Source organism: Oncorhynchus clarkii, chromosome 17 (assembly GCF_045791955.1).
Source record: "Oncorhynchus clarkii lewisi isolate Uvic-CL-2024 chromosome 17, UVic_Ocla_1.0, whole genome shotgun sequence".
Lineage (NCBI taxonomy): Eukaryota > Metazoa > Chordata > Actinopteri > Salmoniformes > Salmonidae > Oncorhynchus > Oncorhynchus clarkii.
In genome coordinates, this window is record NC_092163.1 from 22965067 (window position 1) to 22983026 (window position 17960).

The following is a 17960-nucleotide window of genomic DNA, read 5'->3' on the forward strand; positions in this document are numbered from 1 at the left end:
TGAAGTGGAAACGTCAAGGGGACACAACGGCTTAGCCGCGAAGTGGTAGGCCATACAAGCTCACAGAACGGTACCGCCGAGTGCTGAAGTGCGTAGCGAGTAAAAAAAAATAGTCTATCCTCGGTTGCAACCCTCACTACTGAGCTCCAAACTGCCTCTGGAAGCAACATCAGCACAAGAACGGTTCATCTGGAGCTTCATAAAATGGGGTTCACCATGCGCAATGTCAAGCGTCGGCTGGAGTGGTGTAAAGCTCGCCGAAATGCATTCTCTGGAGTGATGACTCGCGCTTCGCCATCTGGCAGTCCGACGGAAGTGGAATTTATTTCCTTCTTAATAAGTTTGAGACAATCAGTTGTGTTGTGACAAGGTAGGGGTGGTATACAGAAGACAGCCCTATTTGGTAAAAGGTCAAGTCCATATTATGGCAAGAACAGCTCAAAAAAGCAAAGAGAAATGACAGTCCATCATTACTTTAAGACATAAAAGTCTGTCAATACGGAACATTTCAAGAACGTTGAAAGATTCTTTAAGTGCAGTCGCAAAAACCATCAAGCGTTATGATGAAACTGGCCCTCATGAGGACCGCCACAGGAAAGGAAGACCCAGAGCTACCTCTGTTGCAGAGGATACGTTCATTAGAGTTAATTCCACAAATCAACTTTTAACAAAGCACACTTGTTAATTGAAATGCATTCCAAGTAAGTACCTCATGAAGCTGGTTAAGAGAATGCCAACAGTGTGCAAAGCTGTCAAAATATATTTAGATTTGTTCAACACTTTTTTTGGTTACTACATGATTCCATATGTGTTATTTCATAGTTTTGATACCTTCACTATCATTCTATAATGTAGAAAATAGCCAAAATAAATAAAAACCCTGAAATGAGTAGGTGTGTCCAAACTTTTGACTGGTGTTTTTCATGGTTCGGGCTAGGCTCCTTAGTTCCAGTGAATAGATACGTTAACTCTACAACATACAATGACATTCTAGGCGATTATGTGCTTCCAACTTTGTGGCAACAGTTTGGGGAAGGCCCTTTCCTGTTTCAGCATGACAACGCCCCCATGCACAAAGCGGGGACCATAAAGAAATGGTTTGTCAAGATCGGTGTGGAAGAACTTGACTGGCCTGCAGAGAGCCCTGACCTCAACCCCATCGAACACCTTTTGGATGAATTGGGACGCTGACTGCGAGCCAGGCCTAATCACCCAACATCAGTGCCCAACCTCACTAATGCTCTGTGGCTGAATGGAAGCAAGTCCCCTGCAGCAATGTTCCAACATCTAGTGGAAAGCCTGGAGGCTGTTATAGCAGCAAAGGGGGGACCAACTCCATATTAATGCCCATGATTTTGGAATGAGATGTTCGACGAGCAGGTGTCCACCTACTTTTGGTCATGTAGTGTAGATGCAGCAATCCAAACTTGTTTTAGCTATGTGCAGTCCCTTCCATCTAAAATGTTGTTTTTATTTTGGGGGCACTATGCCCACTACGGGGGCTGTTTTGTGAACAGAAAAGGTCACACTAGCCGATGGACACTTTACACTAGCTAAATGAGAGACCGTACTCGAGGACTCTGCTTCAACTCCTACTTATTAATAAGATAGGACATGTGTTAAGAGGATTCTGTCAGAGCCTCAGGTCATCAGTGGTTACTTTTAATATGGCTGTCCCCCTTTGTTCAGATTTTGTCTAAAATGGGTAGGTTAATATGGCAGCATGACTTGCAACCTTTTCAACAGGACCAAAGCAGACAGTTTGTCAGCGCGCCATCTTTCTTTCCAGTTCAGTTCACTTAACCAAGAAAGACCCTTGAGGGTCGAAGCCTCGCTTGCGAGGTCAACCTGGCCAAAGGTTAGCAGGAAAGTACTAGTAAAGTTGACAAGCGTACCTACGTGTGGCGTCGTTATTAAAATAGGACGACGGGCTTTATTTCAACGGTTTACTGAGAGTCGAGGCAGAACATTTGTCAGTGGGAGGGAGAAAAAGGATGTGTGGCACCGGCAACTATTATGAGGCTGTAGAACATATTGACAGCGCTCTAGGAGAAAGTTTTATGTCCAAGTAAGAATACAACTCCACAAAACACTGCTTATTTACTCACCTGTAGTCTTTTGACCTGCCCGGATCCACCATTGGAGAGCCATCCTCAGCTTTCTTCCAGCCAATCAGATACTCTTTGCCTGGTGATTTGCGGGTGTGGACGGCAGCATTAAGCCCCACCCCTGTCACCGTGCCACCGGAGGAGACGATGTAGACTTGGGAAGAGTCAACCGAGGTGGAGGTCTTAGGACCACGTTCCAAGGGGCTGCCAGAGTGTCGTGAGCCACTAGGAAAACAAAGACAGAAATATGTGATCACAGTTGGCCAATTACGTCAAATATGAGTGGCTACCAAAAATCCACGGTTTGGGGTCAGTCCATTTTATATCAGTCAAGTCATGGGATAATCAGGAGGAATAATTCCCCTCCCGAATTGAACTGACCCAAACCCTGCTACTCATATCAGTGATTCTCCTCACGATGGGCAATGTGTGGTTCTCTGAGCAGGTTTTGATCCCAACTCCTATGACTCCACTAGCCTACTACAGCAGAATTCATGCCAACCCTGCCTATGCGGACAACATAGTGATGATACGAATTGGGGCATGATGACACTGCACTGGTGCCGCTGGCAGCGAAGGGCAAATGTGTCACACCTCATTAAATGCTGCATTGTGCCCACTGCGGGGGAGGCAGGATCATGCCATGGCCACAGTGAGCCTGCCACAACATGGCAGACCGGTCGTCACCTTTTAGCATAATCTTGTTTCCAAGACACTTTTGCCCCAACTGCACGTCTGGTGGACCAACACATCCAATTCAGCCTTCATTAGCCAATACAGAGAGCCTGGAGAAACTCCCAGCGCACAGGCATTTGTTTAAATTGGCTTAATCTACCAACCAATCATCTCCCAGAACACTTTCCCCGTAACCCTCCCGCGTACACTAGCACACCATAAGCACAGAGCCACGCCTCGCAGTCGCGTAAATGACAAATACTTTAAATCAGTAGAGTACTTCCATAGAATTCTATGGCTACTCTGACTAAGGCCAACTTAGAGCGGTTGATATCCCTGGCTTGTATAGGCTGTGCGCAATAGCTGGAGGATGAGGTTACTGTTAGTCTGGTCCGGCAGGAAACTGCGGTTTGGCTCATGCAGTCTGACCTAAAATGGAGAACGTGATGTCACCGCTCAGACTGAAACAGCATGAAAATTAAGACTATATCTAGTCCTATCTGACCCCAAAATGGAGGTACTGGTGTCACCTCTCAGCCTGGCCCAGCAGGAAACCGCAGAGTTGGGCTCATCCCGTCTGACCTCAAAATGGAGGGCAGGAAACTGTAAACTCTGTTATATTTGGTCTAACCCAAAAACGGAGGAAATTAAATGTTGGAAAGGTAACCTTTACTCCAGGCTAATGTGCACAAGCTTGGAGAGGAAGTGCAAAAATAATGGATTGGGAATCTGGTGGGGAGATTCTGTGATGATGACGACATGGTGGTTTTTGCCTAGATGCTGGCTAAGTAGGTTAGCTGGCTACTTTAGCTGCGTCATTATCGATGTTATTGTTGTACCCGGTGTCTATGTGAATAAACATTTTTATTGTGCAGGCACAGCCTTGCAACAGTTACCTATTTGCCTTACAGTAGTGGACTAGCCATCTGGAGCACCAAAATGGCTAACACTACAGGGAATCACGCCAGCTCTATTTATTACATTACTATCTGCAACGTTCCAAACATTTCCTTTTCACAAACACAGCCCAGACAGTATACTAATGAACCAGAGAGTCGCAGTGAGTGAACCAAGTAGCATGGAGAAAAACTAGAGGGAGCAGAGGCTCCCATTCACGAAAAGTTGAGCTAGCTATAAAGAGAAGTCAGCTTAGGAAAACTCCCAAATCAACATGGAAAAGTAACACCACAACACACAAAAAAAACGCTACGGTGGGGAAAGTTAAGAGACAAAAAAAGTCCCTTGAGTCAGATGCAGCCAAATGTAGGAAATTGACCCACTTATTCAGTTGTGCTGCTACTAGTGCTAACGTCAACGTGCATGAAGCCCATGCCAAGGGGGATGCCACAGCCCCTGGACAAGAGTTCTAGCAGAAGTAGAGGACAGCGACAACATAGCCGACGATTGTGAGCATAGCACAAGTAAAAGTCAGTGCAGCCGAAGCGGTAGGCAAAGGGGATCCAGGGCAGGGAGGGAGACATGGATAACACAACATCAATATTGGGCAAACTAACTAGGCTAACTAACAAACTAACTAACTATACCAGTAACATGATGCCAGTCAGACAGTTTCTTGATTAGTCATTTCCATAGTCATTTCAAGCCCTATTCCTCAACTTTAGTTGAATAGGAACTACAACATATGAGATTTAATATTTTAAATCATATTTGTACTATGTACTTGTGTTTGTTTGAAGCCCTACTATTGTCATTAGTCAAATCCCAATTTATTGGTCGCATACACATATTTAGCAGATGTTATTGCGGGTGTAGTCTTTGACACAGCACAATTTCATGATGATTAATTCTGACTATAAAGCTATTGTTTCCACTATGTTGCTATATTTATAATCTGTAGCCAAAACTATGAATACAATTGAATTTGTGTGCTGAGCTGGGGTAAAGTGATCTGCTGAGAAAACGACTCTTCCACTAAGGTAGCCAAGGACATTTTTCTATAACTTGCTTACTTACCATTCACTTTACACCCAAAACGCAGGTGTCTTTTTACTGGTTCACTGTGCCGTCTGTTGTAGTGTTGTCTACTACTTTGACATAGTGAAGCCAGCCAGTGCTTGGTCTCACTGAGTATTCTAGCTATTATACATTCTCTGTTTTACGCTCAGGCTTCAGATTGATGGGATATTGGTCAATCATGACAATTCAGGATGTGTTCTGTAGAACTTATAACAGTCTACAGTATGTGAGTTCTGTAGCACTATAGTACTGCATTTGTGTACAGTAGCTGTGATGCTGGAGGTGGTATTAGGGCCTGGTGTGTGTACACACGTGGTGTGTGTGTGTATGTGTGTGTGTGTGTGTGTGTACACACGTGGTGTGTGTGTGTGTGTACACGTGTGTGTGTGTGTGCGTCGGTAGTGGAATATCCGCGGGCTGGTTGTGGTGGGCCAGTCTAGGTCAAAGTCCAGGGCCGTTTTTTGTCCCAGTCCGTCTCTGCTTACTCATCATGCCAATGTGTAATGTGTGTACATGCCTAGAGCAAAAACAACTCACATCCAATAATGACAGACATTGAAAACAGGCGCAGTTTGACATCACATTATGAAGTGTCATTGGGAGTGGTTGAATTGAAATGAAAAGGTACCAGAACTGATTTCAATTGTACAGTACCAGGGTTAATTTTAGAGTGAATATTCTACAACATAATCCGATAATCAAGCAGAACAACATTTCAGATGCTGGTACTCTGTATTGGTGAGCTGTGGCCACAATTCAAGCACTGGTCACCGGTCAGACAAAAGGGATCCAGTCAGCCTCTTGGTGTAGGGTGAAGTTACCCCTAGACGCTGATCGTAGGTCAGTTTTGCAGTTTCCCCACTAATGGACTAGGGGACGGGAAGCTGATCTTAGATCTGTACTTAGGGGAACTTTATCTTGGAGCTACACCTTACCTGGACATGGAGGAAATCTCACTCAGGTCGCCCAGGCTCCCGTCCGTTACGTGCCCAGCCGAAGTGGCCTGGGTGCTATAGCCTTGTGACGTCAACCCTTCTTCTGACGTCCCCGCTCCGTGGTAGCCCCCCGTTCCGGAGTACTCCACTACCCACTGCTCCCCTCGGGCATCCTGGGGGACTGGTCGGCCGGCCGAGACCCCCGGTACGCCACCTCCGCTGCAGCCAGGTAGAGGGGGAGGCGGCGGGGGCATGCAAGTCGCCGTGTCGATGCCGCTGTCGGTGGACGCGCCCTTGATGTAGATGAGGCCCAGGGCATCGGGGTCCATGGGGTCGCCAGAGCCAAAGCGCTTTTCGTCGCTGCTGCCACTGGAGGCATTGCTGGAGAGAGTGTTGCTGCTGGAGTGACTGGAGCCAGACTGGGAGATCAAACACAACAGTAGTTAGTGGTTAGCGGCATTCATTTGTGTCTGAAAATTAACAGTCAAATTCTTGCTTCCTAAGTCCTTGCTTCCTCAGTCCTTGTTTCCTCAGTTCCTCTCAAAGCGTCTTGGAATAAAGGATCCAAGACCCCTCCCTCAGACCTCCAATGACCTTCGAGAGGAATTGAGGAAACAAGGATTTCGGCAACTAGTAAATTAAATTATTATTAAAAAACAATGATACATAAGCTATGTATCCTTACGCCACAATTCAATCAAATCTAAGATAAAAGTGGAAATACACATTGTGGGTTTATTCACCGGTTCGGGAATATATTAACCGCTTAAAACTTTAGAATTATGGAATTGGGACCCTGGAAATGTTTGGCAGCCTTTACAGTGCATATGAAACTTTAATGCGCTCTGCATAGGGAGGCAAATACATTCTACCCCTCTTTCTGTTCATCAGCAAAAGCAGCAGCATCCCCTCAAGCTTCAAACTTTGCAATATTTTTCCAGGGCCAATTGTTGGGATGCTTCCTCACTCATAGTAATATTAATGAAAAAAATGATGCACATGAATCGACATTCACTATGCGTCACCATTACTTTCAATACACAGATTTGGTGGGGGGGCGGGGGGCAGGAGAATAAATCAGAGGCGACAGCAAAAGCGTCACCACCGACAAGGGTAAGCTGACCTAATCCAGCCTGGTCCGTCAAGGACGAGAGGAGGCGGGCCTCGTTCCCTGCAGACGTAGAGCTACACACCATCGTACTGTGTCGGCTTGGGGCTGTATGGGTAACCGAGCCGTTCTCTACTGCTAGGTGCGACCCTAAAGATCAGATGACAATACGTACGGTATCATGGCCTATCATGGCCCATCTGTCAAGGGTGTCGTGTTCCAGTTCAAACCGACCATGCATGCTGCTAGAAGGGGATAAGGTGTTCTGGGAGCGCATAGGTAGGTCTACCAAAGCCTTTGTCGATTGACGAGGCAAAGTCCTATGGGATATATTCACCAAATGGCCATGATGTTTTGTCATTGGTTTCATACGATATGAAACATATGATTTATTTATTTAAAGGGTCTTACAACTAACTGATTTTGTACTGAAACAGTGTTACAAGACATACTTCCCATTGACGCTCAAATGTAGGCTATTACATGAGATGACAGACGCAACAAACTAACCCAAATCCAACATGACAAGAAAAAAGCATTACATTGTAAAATCAAAGTCAACCAGGCAACCCTTATTAAACATTAAAATAACTAACTCTTTCAAAGTATGAGTACTCACATGTTGGTATTTATTGGGGGAGTCCTTTGCTCCTTGTCTCGGCTGGCTTCTCTCCCTCATGTTCAGAATCTTCGTGGAGGGATGGTGCCACTTGGCCTCTGCAAAAGAGGAAGACAATTTGTGATATAATTATCTCGTTAAAATACTCGTGGTACAATTTCTACGATACTGTCCACTAGAATTGATGTCAGGTCAACTCTTCATATATTCAGGACTTGAACTGGGTCATATTCACTATGAACCAAATGGAAGCAAACAGATTAAAGTGGGGAGGGACTACCTGAATGTGTCCAATAAGAAACGCTTGTTTTCATTTCCCATTGCAAAACCTTTTACTACAGTGTGAACTAATGAATATGACCCTAGTTGCCATTACTGCCATTTTTTCAATGCAGTTCCTGAAATTCCCCCAAAATGAATTGGAATGGCAGTTATTTAGTCATTCTATTTTAAGGTACATGCTATGAAAGCACATGTCATTTTTTGACATCACAACATGACACGTTTGGTAAAACTTTATGTGAATGACAATCTTGAATCTGTAAGAATGACAGTTAATATTGCTTTCTGTTTTTTCTGTCTCCAGCTGACCTTTTTGCTGCATTTCTACTGACTGGCGAGTCTCTTTCATAGCACAGTTGATGATATTGGTGATTACATGATGATGCTTATGATGGTGATGATGACGATGCTGGTGATGAAGAAGAGTAACCCATACCTGCTGATCTGGTCCTCTCCAGCTTCGGCTCCCCCTCTCTCCGGCCCTCTCCCTCCTTGTCGCTCGGCTGGTCCAGGTGCAGTGCAGGTGACTGGCATCTACAGGTGCCCGAAAGAAGAACAGGACATGAAGCTAGAGGTATCAGCAAACTGGTTTAAATCTTCAAAAGAGGGAGGCAAGATATGACGTCTTTGTTGAACATTCTAACCATGAAGACAGTCAGTCAGTGACGCGCAGGTCTGCCATTTGTTTTGTTGTTGCCCAAACAGACTCAGTTTTGTTTTTCAACTGACCCACACCTGCATGATCTAATGTAGAGCCGCCAGATCCTACCACAGGGGTTGGCAACCCTGGTCCTGGAGTGACCCAAGCACTTCATGTTTTTGATTTAGCCGACCTGGAAGACCAGGTGTTTTGAATTTAGGCAATAATTTAACTGACCAATTACCTCAGTTGGTAAGGTGTAGTACCGAGTTGGAGCAAAATCCTGCAGTATCTGCGGCACTCCAAGAACAGGGTTGCCTACCCATGCCTTACCTAATCACAACTGTATCAACTTTCAATGCTATAATTATGTCAAATGAGAATTGTTATCCTAAACTCATGCCTCAAAGAGAACGCTAACCAGCATATCATGGCTCCCAAACATTACAATTGAGAAAATGGGTTTAAATTAATCTTCTCCCACAGCATCCTCAATGCTTTGCCATTGATTTGCATTGGAACCTTTAAAGTGCATTGTAATCCTTATCCACCCCACTTCCTGCTTTTCGCACCACTGGCCATTGTTTCACCTCACCACTTGGCTAGTCACACTGAGCTATTTCAAACCTTTCCCTTGGCGTGTAACAGTATCCGTTAAACTGTGGCTGCCCAGACACATTTCCACAATGTGTCTCGATGCTGTGGGGATATTGAAGGAATGCCTTGCAACCTGAGAGCCAGGGTCCGGCTGGGGCCTCTGGCCTGGCGACTATAGACTTGTCTGGACTGCAGGAGGGTCAAGGAATGGGGTCCTGGAAGAACCAGGATGGGGGGGTGGTAATGGCATTGTTCTGTCCTAGATAGAGGAGACGGCCTATCATATGACACGCGACTAGTCCTACTACATATACTGAATATATGGGTCACTGTACTGAATATATACACTATGCTGAATATATGTAAAGCACTTTTTGACAATGGCAGAGGTAACAAGTGGTTTTAAAATAAATGGGATTGAATTTGATTGATTCATATACACTATTGGTCATTGTGAATGCTGAACAGTTATGAAAATCGCTTTGGATGAAAATGCTAAATGACCATAGTATTATTATTATTGTGGTCCTCTTTCTGTATAGATTATGTGCCATCTATGCACATGTGGGGATAGTCTGGTTTAAGAGGGTTGATAGGAGTGTAAATATGTAGACTGTTGCACTTTTCATATGCATTTTAATTGTGCATTATGCTGCGTTTCTATGTATTATGCTCTTTGACATGGACTTGATTATTTTGAGGAACGTAGTAAACATCTAATAAACTTTGATTTTGGACTGAACTATCCCTTTAAACTGATAGGTGGGCGGGGTTTCTACTTTTGGCACTATTCCATCGGCACCATTGCCCCAGACAAGCTCAATCAAGCGCAGATACAGTATTTTAATATTATTGTATTCAAACCCAGTCTGCTGTGTATGTAACTCTCCATCGAGTGGCGAGGCATGAGGTTGAGTGTCTTAAAATGTACACCATAGTGGTCCTTAAATATACACCATAGTGGTCCTAAAATATACACCATCGTGGTCCTAAAATATACACCATAGTGGTCATAAAATGTGCATCGCAGCGCTGTGCCCTAATGCACTTACCCGTTAATGTATCCAGCCTTCTGGGACCAGGTGCCACAGGGTCCGGGGTCACTGGACGTGGACTGGTTGCTGGGGGAGCTGCAGTACAGTTGTCCAGGTTCCCGACTGCTACAGGAGGCCGTAGGGGATATCTCATATTCCTGCAGTACCCTGAAAACCACAAAAGAACGTTTAGGGGACGTTTAACCAAAACGGGCCTCGACCGCCAAAGTGCCCCACCTGTAAGGCTACAGCTTCAATGGCCCTGTTGAATGGAACGGGTTAGTTGTTAGTTGGATTCTCAAAAGGGCTACACACTCCAGGTCTAAGGAAACACTTTGATTGTACCTAGCAGACAAAACTAAATTGCCCACTGGGTGGGTCACTTTGGATAAACACATCTGCTAAACGACCATATTATCACTCATGTTATTCACAAAGAGCCTTCGTGACAATGTCAGGCGTGTCAATACAACTCATCGCCTAGCCTGGACATATGATAAACGTGCCCCTGATGTTTGTTTGTTTGTTTTGTGTATCATCATGTGCATTGTGCCAAAGGTCAAATCACACAGTGTTTTATTTTTTATTATTCGATACTGACAATACAAATAGTAGGTCAACCATTCGACAGTGACGATAAATAGTAACTAAACTACTAGAATCCCATCCATTTATGAAGAGTGTTTGAGGAAATACTAGGGGAACATAGCGTAAGTACGCAGTTAGGCCAGGCGTTATTCTTAGCCTGAACAGACTGTTCCAAGAGTGGGAGATGCTTGAGCCTCCGACTCGTGAAACTCGACTCTCCCGCCGGCCCGGGAGGAACGCTGAGCCCTCGAAAAAAAACACAGAATCCCAGATCATATGGAAAAGCTGAGATGGGATCGTAAATGTGCAATGGGTAATAGAGGGTATATATTGTAGGGCAGGGAGGAAGGGATAAGGTGGTGTGAAAGGGAGGATAATCTTGCATATTCAGCAGCTTTGGAGCAGGCCTGCTTCGCAAGGCGTTGGCAGCTGCAAATTGGAGTCCCACTCCCTCTTAATTAGCTGGCGAAGCTCCAACTAGGAGTGGAAGCCACAAAGTGTTTGAATTCAAACAACCCCCACACAAACATGTGCAGTGTCTCCGTGTCGTTTCCCTTAGGAAAACATGTCACCTTAATGGTTCCATTGTACTACCTCAGAGTCTATCACGTCTGTTTTTTTCTATAGAACCCAGACAAAGTGTCACATATGACAAATATGGTATGGTAAAAGGGTGCGGGAAATGTAATGTTACATGAATCATTACCCAGAAACCGGTTTCCATATTTCCTGCTGGTAATGGTGTGGTGACTCCCGGTACGCTCCACAGTGTTGATAAGAACCAATATGTTACTATATCAACTGGTCTGGTCCGAAAAGTAGACTGAGAAGGCTAGTGTCTTGGAAATACGTGGTCATTTTAATTTTGTTACTCATTCTGGTTTGATTTTCAAGAAATTTCAGTGACAAATGAAAATTCTAACTTTGTTCTAAAAGCTACCCCCACCTAAGTGTAGCTCACAAGCGCTAACTAAAACCCAAATAAAAGGACAATGACTAGTGGGTCAGGACTTTAGGTTCACTAAAGCCTTAGATGGAGTTTATCAAAACACACTGCGCTTTATTATTGCCAACAATTTTCGTACTCATCACTGCATTCTCTACCAGAAAGTTGGTTGGCCCTCTGATGTCACATTGCTACGTTCTCATTTATAAAAGCCCTTTTACATAAAGTCCCACTGTACCTAACATCATTACTAAACTTTAGACACCCGGTCTCAGGGATGGTGAACTCTGGAAATTCCTTTGGTCTATACAGTTAGGCAACTCTGCTTTTATAGTTTTCTTGCACCTTATTTTGTGGAACAATCGTTAAAATGTTCTTAAATGTGATGTTCTGGTGCCTCTAGGGGAATCCAGAAAGCTGATTGAGGACCTCATTACTGATGAACGTGTTTTTTTTTATGACCGTGTTTTTCTTTCTGCTTGCATTTTGTATTTACATTTTGATGTGGGTATTTTCTGGAATTTATGTAATTCAGGGTCTCATCTGTAAAAGAGATCATGGTTTCAGTATGAATCCCTGATAAAATAAAGGAGAAATAAATGCATCATTTGGTGCCAAAGCAGGGTTGACATCTTAACTCCTGACATCTTAAGTTTAATGAGAGAAATATCAGACACCAGAAGAGTTTGTAGCGAAGCAAACAACCTATTTTGCTTTAAAAGTATACAATTACCCAACAATGAACCTCTTCTGTGTGAAGTGCAGTCCATATGAAATGCCCATGTCTCCAAGAGAGCGACGTGTCTGATAAGAACAGTTTATATGGTTGCAAACAGGTCTATAATATACACAGACTGAACAAAACATTAAGAACACCTAACACCTAATATTGAGTTGACCCCCTCCCACCCTTCCATCAGAGCAGCCTCAATTCTTCGGGGCATGGTACAAGGTGTTGGAAGCGTTCCACAGGGATGCTCGCCCATGTTGACTCCAATGCTTCACACAGTCAATAAGGGAACATAGTTTTCACCTGGATTCACCTGGTCAGTCCATGTCATGGAAAGAGCAGGTGTTCACAATATTTTTGTACACTCAGTGTAGACTTGTACAGTCTTTCATACAGACATTTCCAAGGACACTCCAATCTGAAAATAGAGTTTTCACTCCTGAGAGGACAATCTATGCCAGAATCATTCCTGTGAAACCATTGACTAGAAGGGAATCACTTCATCTCAATTTTCTGCCACGATAAGAAAAAAATCAGGCCAATAGGCTGTGCTTTTCTTTTGACAAAAGGTACAACTCATCCCACAAAAATGCACTACTCCCACATATACAAACACATACCGGTATGCTTGCATGCACACACACAGTTGTCACAGTTGTAAAATGATATGCACACACTGATTATGTGAAACACCACACATACGCATGGCAACACACGCGTGTTCAACCTGATGTACCCTTGCATAGCTGACACGTAATGCAACACTGCCCAAAAGACCAGTGCTGAGGTAGCCTTACTGTCGCTGTGTGTGTGTGTGTGTGTGTGTGTGTGTGTGTGTGTGCGCGCGCGCGCGACGATCGGGGACAGACCACAGCAGAGAGGCAGTGCAGGGCTGCAAACAAGAGCCTCAACACTCAGGAGCTCAATAAAACATTCACATGCCTTGACACCCTGCTAGCGAACCCCACAGCCCCCCGCCCTCAACCCCTCACCAACTTCCATGCTGTGTGCCAAGTTCAGTAACAGGGGCACAACACGGGATGTCGATCCACAATCCTTATAGACAGAGTGAAAAAGTAGATGCTTATGGAGTGACATTGGTGCCAACAAAATTAAACATTTCATAATACAAATTCTGATAAAAATTCTGTTGCCACTAAAATCACTCCATAAAACATGACAAAACATATGGGCAAAAACGAGGAAAAACCTCAAGTCTCTTCTGTTTGTTTTTCTGTTAGTATCATATCAAGTGCCAAAGAGTGCTTATCATCTACATTCAGCATTGATTCAGTTGTTTTTTCTAGTTCTGGTACTCACTGTGTGTGCAAACACCATCTGAAGCAATGGCTGTGAGAAACACTGCTTTAAGTATCGTAGCTACAGCATGTTAGTTGGAATTAGAGCTGGGTCGAGTTTATTAGGGATCAACAGTAGAAAAACGGACAAACCGGGATGTTTTACCTAGACTTGTCAAATAACAAACCCCATTCCTGTTTTCCATTGCAAATTGTTGTAAAACACTCCGTTGCTTTCCCTAATGAACATGCCCCTTCTGCCATCTTGTTTTTCTTCCCGTCAGAGCAGTCTCAGTTTCCCAGTCATGTATTTGCCACTTAATTTTATGCTAATCACATTACAAAAACCTTGACCTCATTATGCACGGCCTATGCTAATGTCGTGCAGTGTCAGTGATACTAAGGATAGAAGTGCCATTATGTCCGTCGGGAAAATTATACAATTTCACTAACAAAAACAGGTCAGCAATGAGTCCCATTCAATTATTAGTAAAGGTCCTTGGGAGGAGTCAGACATGATTGGTCAGCAAATCTGTATATGTATATGAATTCTGAGTGACTCTTTATACCAAGCAAGGAAGCATGTTTGATGTAATTTACACTACCATTCAAAAGTTTGGGGTCACTTAGAAATGTCCTTGTTTTGGAAAGAGAAACATTTTTTTTGTCCATTAAAACAACATCAACTTGATCAGAAATACAGTGTAAACATTGTTAATGTTGTAAATGGCTATTGTAGCTGGATACGGCACATTTTTTATGGAATATCTACATAGGCGTATAGAGGCCCATTATCAGCAACCATCACTCCTGTGTTCCAATGGCACGTTGTGTTAGCTAATCCAAGTTTATAATTTTAAAAGGCCAATTGATCAATAGAAAACCCTTTTACAATTATGTTAGCACAGCTGAAAACTGTTGTTCTAATTAAAGAAGCAATAAAACTGGCCTTCTTTAGACTAGTTGAGTATCTGGAACATCAGCATTTGTGGGTTCGATTACAGAGTCAAAATGGCCAGAAACAAAGTACTTTCTTCTGAAACTCGTCAGTCTATTCTTGCTCTGAGAAATGAAAGCTATTCCATGCGAGAAATTGTCAAGAAACTGAAGATCTCGTACAACGTTGTGTACTACTCCCTTCACATAACAGTGCAAACTGGCTCTAACCAGAATGTAAAGAGGAGTGGGAGGCCCCGGTGCACAACTGAGCAAGAGGACAAGTACATTAGTGTGTCTAGTTTGAGAAACAGATGCCTCACAAGACCTCAACTGGCAGCTTCATTAAATAGTACCCGCAAAACACCAGTCTCAACATCAACAGTGAAGAGGTGACTCCGGGATGCTGGCCTTCTAGGCAGAGTTCCTCTGTCCAGTGTCTGTGTTCTTTTGCCCAGCTTAATCTTTTCTTTTTATTGGCCAGTCTGAGATATGGCTTTTTCTTTGCAACTCTGCCTAGAAGGCCAGAAGTGATGGTTGCTGATAATGGGCCTCTGTATGCCTATGTAGATATTCCATAAAAAAATCAGCCGTTTCCAGCTACAATAGTCATTTACAACATTGACAATGTCTACACTGTTTTAAATGGACAAAACATTGTATTTTCTTTCAAAAAACATGGACATTTCTAAGTGACCCCAAACTGTTGAAAGGTAGTGTATCTCAAGTTTCCTTTGGTGACAAACTTTGAGCATGATTATGAGTGTCAAAGGCAGGGATACTCAAATCTGGTCTCCAAGTACTGCTGCTCTCCAAGTACTGCTGATGTAAATTCTTCTGATAAGCAGGGACTGATTAAGACAGTGCTCGTGAGTGGAATCTCTAACCAACCAGTGACAATGAGTTTACCCTGTTCGAAAAGAAAACCGGCAGCACTTTGGCCCTTCAGGCTCAAATTTGAGTACCTCTGATCTAGGGCGTTTGAACTTGGAACTATGAGTCAATGAAGATGGAGGTGGGTGCTGAGGTGTACCTGGTCCCGTCCTGTTGCTTCCTGTCGAAGGAGGTGCTGCGGGAGATGGCCCCCTGGGCGTAGTGGAACATCTGCTGCCCGGGGCTGGGGCCCTGTGTGGGGGAGGCCCGGGACATGGACGGGCCGCCACCTGGGGCGGTCGAGACGCGGTGCCAGCCGGCGGCCGTGGTGGTCTTGTACTCCACCACGGGGACGCGGTACATCTCCGAGCAGCTCCTGATAGAATAAATCAAAAGACACATTAGCAATTCAGCGTCTTACAAAACAATCTTAAAACAGTGAAGTACATGTACTAAAATTTTACTGTAAGAGTATGAGTTGGTGTTGTTACCGTGTTATTAAGTGCATCTAATGTAAAACGTGTGAATCCTCTTACTTGCCAAATATGTTATACTGTAAGTCAATGGGAGCTTTAAGTTGAGATTTGGCAGATGGACTGCATTTTAAGAGTTAGGTCTTTTGAGATTTCTCAATGCCCGTTACATTTTTCCACAAACCTCACTAATTGATACGTCCATTTCCAAACTGGTTTAGCCTCGTTCCACCTCTTTCTTGCTTGATTTAAATGTCAGAATACAGTATTTACCCAATATTCTGAGTGCAATCTCCCATTGCATTTGGGACCAGTCGCTGCTAACTTGTGTCCAACTTCATCCCAATTTACTGCTACTTTGCTACAGTTAAATATGTTAAACATTTGCTGATGGATATGAGCTGCATTGACTAAGCCTGTGGCCGATTAATAACATTGATAACAGCCGATTGATCAATAACACTGGTATTAGTATTTTATTTGGATCCCCGTTAGCGGTTGCGAAAGCCGCAGCTCCTCTTCCAGGGGTCCACACAAAACATAACATTAATAGACAACATTGATTAATTTAACAAGCCCATTAGGTCATGACTACAGAGATCATTAGCTTTGAACTAGCCAAGTCCCAAAAATCTGGGTCCCAAAATGCATCCTATTTTCCTATTCTGAACAAGAATATAAACACAACATGTAAAGTGTTGGTCCCATGTTTCATGAGCTAAAATAAAATATCCTAGAAATGTTCCTATGGATAATGTTCTCTTTCACCCTGCTTGATTCCTGTTAAAACATGATTTGGCAAGTCTCAAGTTCTCAACAACAGTTCACCAACCAACCCAACGACTACCTTGGAATGTCCCAAAAAAATGGCACAGCACAAAAACCCGGTCTTGATTCATACATGTTGGCCCAGTCTCAAATGGCACAGGTCCATAGGGCTCTGGACAAAAGTAATGCGCTACGTACACTGAACAAAAATACAAATGCAACAATGTCAAAGATTTTACTGAGTTGCAGTTCATATAAAGAAAAAATAATAATAAAATCGGTCAACTGAAATAAATTCATTATGCCCTAATCTATGGATTTCACATGACTGGGAATACAGATATGAATCTGTTGGTCAAAGGTACCTTAAAAAAAAGGTAGGTGCGTGGATCAGAAAACCAGTCAGTATCTGATGAGTTTACATCATGCAGTGCAACATCTCCTTCACATAGAGTTGATCATGCTGTTGATTGTGGCCTGTGGTATGCGGTCCCACTCCTCTTCAATGGCTGTGCGAAGTTTCTGGATATTGGCAGGAACTGGAACAAGCTGTCATATACATCGATCCAGAGCATCCCAAACGTGCTCAATAGGTGACCTGAACACTGAGTACGCCATGTCCCGACATGTCCTTTTGAGGCCTTTTATGCATTCTAGTAGAGTTAAATAGTTACACACACACACACGGACGCAGCAGTCTGCGACACTGCAACTCAGTGCAAGAGGCGTCACTACAGTCCCTGGTTCGAATCCAGGCTGTATCACATCCGGCCGTGATTGGGAGCCCCATAGGGCGGCCCATAATTGGCCCAGCGTCATCTGGGTTTGGCCGGGGTAGGCTGTCATTGTAAATAATACTTTTTCTTAACTGACTTTAAATAAAAGGTTGCACACAGACACACATACCAAAAAGTTATTTTGGTGGAATTTAAGTGTGTCCCCATTACCAGTAAAACATAATCCAAACCTATTTCTTTCACTTACTTGCTGTGCTGTTTCATGGTACATTTGTTCAGTTGTTTTATTCTCAACCAGGATTTCATCATACATGTCAAGCAGTGAAGTTTCAGCTTTCTGTCCGTCCATGATCTCTTCCTCGGTGGGCACTGTCACTGTGTCCATTTCTATCTTGTCCAGCTATGTATGTAACATTTCACGTAAACCCTGTTTCATGTCTGCATCGAAGTAGCGGTCCTTGTACCTAGCATTGAGCATGGTTGCGACACAGTAAAGAAGCTCAGAGAGAATACCACCGAATCGCTTATTCACATCCTCGAGTACTTTTGTACGTTTTGCGTTGGCAGTTTTGTTGAGCAGGCGTTTTAATGCCATGACAGAAGGTATCATGTCTGCTGCAAACGCAGTTGAGCTTA

At 43.7% G+C, this 17960-nt stretch overlaps 1 protein-coding gene across 4 annotated transcripts in view; it reads right to left on the reverse strand.

Moving 5' to 3' along the window:
- LOC139370550 (signal-induced proliferation-associated 1-like protein 2) overlaps positions 1 to 17960 on the reverse strand; it is a 103788-nt gene that overhangs the window by 14581 nt on the left and 71247 nt on the right. For all 4 annotated transcript variants that reach the window (XM_071110117.1, XM_071110115.1, XM_071110116.1 and 1 more), the window contains 6 exons: positions 15507 to 15722; positions 9994 to 10143; positions 8141 to 8238; positions 7423 to 7520; positions 5696 to 6114; positions 2109 to 2333 (listed from right to left, as the gene is read on the reverse strand). In XM_071110117.1, coding sequence (XP_070966218.1) covers positions 2109 to 2333; positions 5696 to 6114; positions 7423 to 7520; positions 8141 to 8238; positions 9994 to 10143; positions 15507 to 15722 — 1206 coding nt within the window. The remainder of the gene's footprint in view (positions 1 to 2108; positions 2334 to 5695; positions 6115 to 7422; positions 7521 to 8140; positions 8239 to 9993; positions 10144 to 15506; positions 15723 to 17960) is intronic.